An 8,230-nucleotide genomic window follows, 5' to 3' on the forward strand; every position below is an offset into this window, starting at 1 on the left:
TCAGCTTTAATTTGAGGGTATTTACATCCAAATCAGGTGAACGGTGCAGGAATTACAACAGTTTGCATATGTGCCTCCCACTTGTTAAGGGACCAAAAGTAATGGGACAGAATAATAATCATAAATCAAACTTTAACTTTTTAATACTTGGTTGCAAATCCTTTGCAGTCAATTTCAGCCTGAAGTCTGGAACGCATAGACATCACCAGACGCTGGGTTTCATCCCTGGTGATGCTCTGCCAGGCCTCTACTGCAACTGTCTTCAGTTCCTGCTTGTTCTTGGGGCATTTTCCCTTCAGTTTTGTCTTCAGCAAGTGAAATGCATGCTCAATCGGATTCAGGTCAGGTGATTGACTCGGCCATTGCATAACATTCCACTTCTTTCCCTTAAAAAACTCTTTGGTTGCTTTTGCAGTATGCTTTGGGTCATTGTCCATCTGCACTGTGAAGCGCCGTCCAATGAGTTTTTAAGCATTTGGCTGAATATGAGCAGATAATGTTGCCCGAAACACTTCAGAATTCATCCTGCTGCTTTTGTCAGCAGTCATATCATCAATAAATACAAGAGAACTGGTTCCATTGGCAGCGATACATGCCCCACCATGACACTACCACCACCATGCTTCACTGATGAGGTGGTATGCTTAGGATCATGAGCAGTTCCTTTCCTTCTCCATACTCTTCTCTTCCCATCACTCTGGTACAAGTTGTTCCAGAACTGTGAAGGCTTTTTTAGATGTCGTTTGGTAAACTCTAATCTGGCCTTCCTGTTTTTGAGGTTTACTAATGGTTTACATCTTGTGGTGAACCCTCTGTATCCACTCTGGTGAAGTCTTCTCTTGATTGTTGACTTTGACACACATACACCTACCTCCTGGAGAGTGTTCTTGATCTGGCCAACTGTTGTGAAGGGTGTTTTCTTCACCAGGGAAAGAATTCTTCGGTCATCCACCACAGTTCTTTTCCGTGGTCTTTCGGATCACCTGATTAAATACCCTCAAATTAAAGCTGACAGTCTGCAGGTAAAGCACATCTTGTTGGTTTCATTTCAAATCCATTGTGGTGGTGTATAGAGACAAAAATGTTAGAATTGTGTCGATGTCCCAATATTTTGGACCTGACTGTACATGGCTTTAGTGCACCTTACTGACTCTGGGCTTAAATAAATGTATATTATGTCCAAATAGCACATCTAGGTTTCAACTTTCCAAAACATTAGCCATAAAATGTATTTAAATCCAGAGCAAAGTCATCATAGGAAGAATATGCAACAAAGTTGTCCATTGTGAAATAAAAAAAAAATGGGCAGCCATATGTGGTACACAAAGATCAAAAATGATCAATGAGTAAATGCGGCCTTTTGTGAAGGCAATTGGGTTCAAACTTTTGTTCTTCTATATTCATGATCTACTGTATTCACCTCAATCATATTATTCTTGCACTTTAATACTTACGTTTTAGTATCTGACATACAATAAGTAATAGATATACACTGACAGATTTAGAAAAGGCTACAAAATATATAGAATTTGTGGACACATTAGAGGGAAACTGTTGCATAACCAGAACTGATTCAACATATTTCAATTGTTTGTGTGTTACCGTTGAGAGTCCTAGTGAGAAGAATTGTCAAGGTCAACAGCAGTAAAATCCCAATAATCACCAATGTTCTGAGGAAGCTTTGACATTTTGATGGAGAATATCCATAGAGGTCACCTGTAAAATGGTCAGACACAGGATGTCAAAAATAAACCCTGATTTTTATGTCTCATAACCTATGTTGGTTCTGAACCTCTTTCCCAAACCACCTTATCACTGTGCTCATAAGACTTGAGCCAAGAGCATCTAATGTCAAACAAGGCTATGATTTCAACTATTTTCTCTAAGGAGCTCACCTAAGAGATGACCTCAACACTTTGTTATGAAGAAAATATGAAAATCAGAAAACTCAATTATGAAAGAAAAACATTAGTCTTCTCTATACATAAAATATTCTGGAATGTTGATTGATCTCAAACACATAGACTATTTAATATCATGTAGAAGAGAACCAAGAATAAAATGTTCTCTCATGAGGCTTAAAAATGATCTCCTCAAGGACAGTAGAGAGGTCAATTGATGTCCATTATGTCCTGTGCACACCAAGAAATAATGCAGCTCAACAAATGTTTCCATGCCACTTCACTTCTAGTATACATAGTTACCTTTTCCTAAGACACTGGTAGGAGGTGAGTTTATCCAATGGACACTGGTAGGAGATGAGTTTATCCAAACTTCACAAGTCACCTTCTCCTTATGGTTTGAGTTGTCCTTGGGAAGTGAGATAAAGTTTACTACAGTCCATGTACCATCTGGTTCTTCTCTAGAGATGATCTGACCCTTGTGATATGTTCCTGAGATGTTCCAGTACAGATGGACTGTATTATGAGCTGCAAGTACTACACAAGCCAGATACAAAGAGCTGTGAGGATGCTGAGGCTGGAGATGACCAAGGATATGAATGTAGCTTCTGGAGGTGGACTTTTCTGCAAACATGAAATGGAGAAAGCATTTAGCAAATACATATTTGTAGTTTTATAGAGCTAGAGATCAAGCTCTTTAAATATGGCAGTAGCAAAATAGTCAATAATTGCAACATGACGGATCAGATTTTGTTGCATTATTTTTAGAGACTGTCTGGAATAGTTTTTATGTCAGATAATTTATATGAGGGTGAAATAAAGAGGTTGTCCTATCTTGGACATTGGGGGCATATCACCTCTGGGTTCTGCAGATATCCTTAGAACGGATCCTGCAAAGTAAGGGAGGTTCCACTGTGCATGTGCGGCCACCCTCCATTCATTTCTATGGGACTGCCGAAAATAGCCAAGCAGCAAGCTCCATTCACCTCTATGGGGCTTATGGAAATAGCCAAAGAAGTGGTCACTATTTTTGTCAGTCCCTTAGAAATTGATTGAGGGCATCTAGATATTCACAGTGCACTTCCCGGCACTTTGCGGGCTCCATTCTAAGGATAGGTACAGGTACCAAAGGTAGGACCCAGATCTGTCAGACATTGAGGGCATATCCTAGATGAGACAACCCCTTTAAAAATTACCCGTAAGTGGCTGTACAATTTATTTTAATTAACTCTCAGAAAAGAAAAATACATGATTTTTCACATAATCTCCCTGCTTTTCAATGCACTTTGTCCATCTGTCAAAAAACCTTTGTATTTCTTCATTAAAACATATTTTAAGCTGAGCTGCGAGCCACAAATGCACCGCTGTCTTCACCTCTTCATTAGACATAAATCTTCATCCTTGTAGGGCCACATGATCCGCTGTCACTCGTTCATCCAACAGAATCAGTTCATGTGCATGCTCAATGATATTTTTAGTCGTGGACATGAACGGCTCCTTGTGTGACCTTCGATGAACTTCTCCATCCATTCATACGCGCCTCTTCACGACAAGCATTTTGAAATACATGATTGTTAAAAATTTAAAAAACAGAATCCCCCCCCACAAAAAAAATAATCCCAATTCACTGCAGAACAGATAATAGGAAGAAGGTTTATTTCCCTTCAATACACCCCGTAAATGGCTGTAGTACAATGTAACTTCACCGCAGAACGGAAATTATGACATATTTCCCTTTTTTTTCCTTCTAATACACTAAAACAATGTAAAATTAACGCACAGCAGCTAAAAGGACGTACGTATATTTCCTACTAATACACCCCGCAAATGGCTGTATCACACAGAACTTGCACCACAATCACAAGCAAGGTTTGCTGGAATTACTGATATATCATATAGTGCAAACAACCTAAAAGCAATTTGGATCCGCAGTCAGTGCAGCAAGGTGTAATAGGATTGTTCCTATTACCCAGGCTTTAACCTCCCCTACTAAACCCTGTTCAACGTCAATGCTGTAAATGATGCCTTCCTATTCTTTCCCTACACCTTGAATAATTTTTCCCTGAACTTGTAAATCGTTTTTTTAGCACAATGAAGTCTTTCCTAGCACTGTCCCTAGCGCCTGCTGACGTCTCTCCCTGCACTAAGTGCACTGGTAAATGGCAAAACCCAAGATGGCTGAGGCTATTTATAGGGCTGTGACATCACAGGGCTGGCTGGCTGCTGATTGGCTATGTGGGTGATCCCTTGTTCTCAGAGTTTTTTGCTCCATGTCCTCACACGTGCAGCAGCCATTTTAGGAAAAAATGTGATTCGTTACCACGAAAACGTCAGGAAATTTGGATTCGGCGCAAATTGAATTTTTTCTGAAATTTGGATCAAATTCCATTTCGTCAACTTCGATTCGCTCATCTCTAGTCAGAACCAGAGGTGTCTGGACCGGTGTCACTGAGACCTCCAAGCAATGGAGCCTTCCGCCATGGTAAGTGTTCTCTTACCTCCAACATTAAGCTTTGTTCCATTGCTAAATTCTGGAAAATAAGGAATGTATGTAAGCATACAGTAATAAACTCCAGAGTCAGTGATCTGTACATTATGTATCTCCAGCCAGGCCTTGTACTTCTCATTCTTACAGACATATTTGTGTGGATCGTCATCACTGTAGCAGGACTTCACCAGTACCGGGGCTTCACTGCTTCCCCATTTTCTATGATACCAGGAAATTTTTAATCCGGCATCTAAGTATTCACTGGACACACAAGTGATGACTGCCGTCCTATTAACTTTCACAGATACAATGTTCTGGGGCTGATACAAAACCATTTCCACAGTGATCCCTGTAAGAGAAGACGTCAGATATGTAATAAGAAGCATCAGAAAAAGTGGGAGATTGTACAATGTAGAAATGTAAATTATGTAAAAAAGCTTGACGCGTTTCCTGGCTGATATCTAACACAGACTACACAAACAAACATATAAACAAACATATAAAGTATCTGCACGCCACTGAGGAGACTGTGCTAAATATCAGCCAGGAAACGCTTCGAGCAACAACTACGGCACCATATGTAGCCATTACGGCATTAGATGTTTCATAGGAGCGGATCCCATTATATACTGCGGGCGACCAGTGGCGGTATATAGACTTCAGTGATGGCCAGTGGTGTATCTTGGTTTTGTGCTGCCCTAGGCGAGACTAAACTCGGGCACCCCCCTTATATAAATTTGACCCACCCCTTCCTGTCAAGGCCAAACCCCTTCCTCTGTAAACCACACCCCATGTGCAGGATCCGTTCTGCACTTGGAGGAGATAAGGCTCACCCTAGCGTTGCCGGCAACGCGCGGACGCAAAAGGCAGGGGAGGTCGGGAGGAAGTCAGGAGGAGGAGGAAGTAAGTCTTTCAACTCCTTCACTATGCGGCGCCGGTGATGCCGCTCGCATAGTGAAGGAACGGATCGGACAAGGGGCAAAAAAAATATTTAGCATATTGTGTAACTATCACTAAGCTAACAACATTGGCAAGTGCCGCCCTAGGCAAATGCCTTGTTTGCCTCGTGATAGATACACCCCTGGTGATGGCTGCTATGAAGCCAGTACATAGGGCTTTATTACATTGACACAGCCATATAGACCACATATGGGGATCCTATATATTTCTCTATAGGTGGAGTGGTATAGAAAAAGAATCTCCAGTACAGAGATAATGGAATGATGGAATAGGGACTCTGATTGAGTATATGGCACATTAACCTATTAGTGGGAGGCAGATAACAGTAGAGGGGTAAGAGATATTACGTACGTTTTAATATGCACCCCTGTATATCTGATGCCCTAGCCTGAAAAGTACATGTTTGTGAACTATCACCTTGTTTTAATAGTTATTTAATAAAAGTATGTTTTAGCGATATTAAATCAGACAGTTAACCGTATTACATTCAAAATCGCCAATCTTGGTCGTGTTATTTAGTGATCCCTACATGTAAAAAAGAGCAAAGTTTTATCTTCCATTTGGACTTGGAGAGCACCAATCAAGGTGGAAGGTCTTGCCTTTAAAACCCACTTCAGGAGACATCAGGATCAATAAACTACAAGGTAGAATTTCTAGGTGTCCATACAATGGTCAGATCACAGATTAGTGGACAACTATGTCCACCACACACAGTACACCCTGAAGGTATCTCTAGTCACTGACATTGTGGATGATAGATTGAAGAGCACTCAATGCCAGTCTGCTGCATCAAAAGATATTGTCTTATATGAGGAGAAGGAATGGCTTCTAGATTTCTAAAGTACTGCACAATGAGTATGCAAACTACGCAGTCTAGATTTGGGTATGGAGTCCCACTTAGATGTAGAGGATCTGGAGAAAGTTCAAAAAGGGTCTCAAATTAATAAGGATCACAGGAGATTTCAGTTATGGAGGCCACGGAGAAGGTACTGGCTCTATCTATCTACCGTAGATCAAATTTATCTCATATAGCGCCCTGTCTGTCTATCTATCGATCTATTTCATATCCATATAAAAAAGAAAATACAAAAACAGTCAGCGCTCTCTCCAAAAATAAAATGAAAAAGTTATTTTATTTATCTACCCATCTATCTCATATCTATCTATCTATCTATTTCATATCTATATATCTATCTATCTATCTCATATCTATCTATCTATCTCATATCTATCTATCTCATATCTATCTCATATCTATCTATCTCCTATCTATCTCATATCTATCTATCTCATATCTATCTATCTCATATCTATCTATCTATCTATCTCATATCTATCTATCTATATTATATCTATCTCATATCTATCTATCTATCTATCTATCTATCTATCTCATATCTATCTATCTATCTATCTATCTATCTCATATCTATATATCTACCCATCTATCTATCTATCTATCTATCTATCTATCTCATATCTATCTATCTATCTCATATCTATCTCATATCTATCTCATATCTATCGCATATCAATCTTTTAAATGTATCAAAAATATTTATATTTCTATATCCAAATTATATTTGTATAATATTTTTTTAAACTACCATTTTTATGACAATTTACTAGTTTATGTCCCTAGTATACATTATAATAGATAAAGTCTGCAGTCATTCCGCACACTGTCATAATCTAATGTCTCAAATATTAAAAAAATACACCATACTCATATAAATGGAATAGAAATGCTATTAGTAAAATCAGCATAATAACTGGACACAATAACGATGATATAAAATGATAAAGATTTCTTACCTTGTATAAGGAGAAGTATATAGACAACCCCCATATCTGCTGCTCAGCACAGGGGTCCGGTACATACTGGATATTATTGTACATTATACTGGTATATACTCCCCATGTGTGACCATATAGAGAAATGTACAGAGCCCTGGCTCCTCCCGCCTGATCATGAAGGACACCACAAAACACCTACACAGCTTATCTCCTGCACATTCTATACATAAATAAAATAAAATTAGTAAAAGCAAAAATTATGAAGATTTCATCTGTATGGCTTCAGTGCATCATGAAACACTACGCTCCTTGCTTTCTGCCACCAGTGGAGGTCCCAGTTCACACATTCCCATCAGTGGTATCTTATGATAGGTCCCAATGTCACAGCAGAAAATTCCTTCATCTCAGTCATATTATAGGTCTAGAGTTATCTTTCTGACATAACTGAGGACAGGAAGTTCTAACCTCAGTCAGCCATTTTGGAGGTAGAGGACTTAATCTTTGTCACCAACAAGCGGACAACAATACACAATGATTTTTCAGACCTCTCCTCTCATTTTCTCATGTCTTCTGTTCATATTTGCCAGTCATATTTACATATACAGTTGAAACCAGAAGTTTACATGCACTATATAAAAAGACACATATGCATGTTTTTTTCTCAATATCTGACATGAAATCAGACAAAACTTTTCCTGTTTTTGGTCAATTAGGATTACCATAATTATTATTTGCCAAATGCCAGAATAATGAGAGAGAGAATGTTTTAAAGCATTTTTATTACTTTCTGCAAAGTCAAAAGTTTAAATACATTTCATTAATATTTGGTACCATTGCCCTTAAACTGTATGACTTGGGTCAAACGTTTTGGATATCCTTCCAGAAGCTTCTCACAATAGTTGGTCGGAATTTGGGCCCATTCCTCCTGACAAAACTGGTGTAACTGAGCCATGTCTGTTGGTCGCCTTGCTCGGATCTGCCTTTTCAGCTTTGCCCATAAATTTTCAATAGGATTGAGATCAGGGCTTTGTGAGGGCCGCTCCAAAACATTGACTTTGGTATCCTTAAGCCACTTTGTAACCAG

General features: G+C 39.1%; 1 protein-coding gene across 1 annotated transcript; it reads right to left on the reverse strand.

Annotated features, from left to right (window-relative positions):
• Positions 1-1,134: 1,134 nt before the first annotated feature.
• On the reverse strand, positions 1,135-7,256 carry LOC120982230. The gene is made up of 4 exons (XM_040412241.1): positions 7,165-7,256; positions 4,400-4,738; positions 2,205-2,525; positions 1,135-1,716 (listed from the first exon to the last, which is right to left on the reverse strand). The coding sequence occupies exons 1-4, from the start codon at positions 7,196-7,198 to the stop codon at positions 1,574-1,576; spliced, it is 837 nt and encodes a 278-aa protein (XP_040268175.1). The 5' UTR covers positions 7,199-7,256; the 3' UTR covers positions 1,135-1,573.
• Positions 7,257-8,230: the final 974 nt, after the last annotated feature.

The sequence above is a fragment of the Bufo bufo genome, chromosome 11 (genome assembly GCF_905171765.1).
Source record: "Bufo bufo chromosome 11, aBufBuf1.1, whole genome shotgun sequence".
Lineage (NCBI taxonomy): Eukaryota > Metazoa > Chordata > Amphibia > Anura > Bufonidae > Bufo > Bufo bufo.

Bases quoted from the DNA above. Each gene is read 5' to 3' on its own strand.
- LOC120982230 (XM_040412241.1), bottom strand. From the start codon at position 7,198: ATGGGGGTTGTCTATATACTTCTCCTTATACAAG. The intron at 4,739-7,164 runs GTAAGAAATCTT...CTTCTCTTACAG, and splicing joins TATACTTCTCCTTATACAAG to GGATCACTGTGGAAATGGTT. The intron at 1,717-2,204 runs GTAACTATGTAT...ACCATTTTACAG, and splicing joins TACCAGTGTCTTAGGAAAAG to GTGACCTCTATGGATATTCT.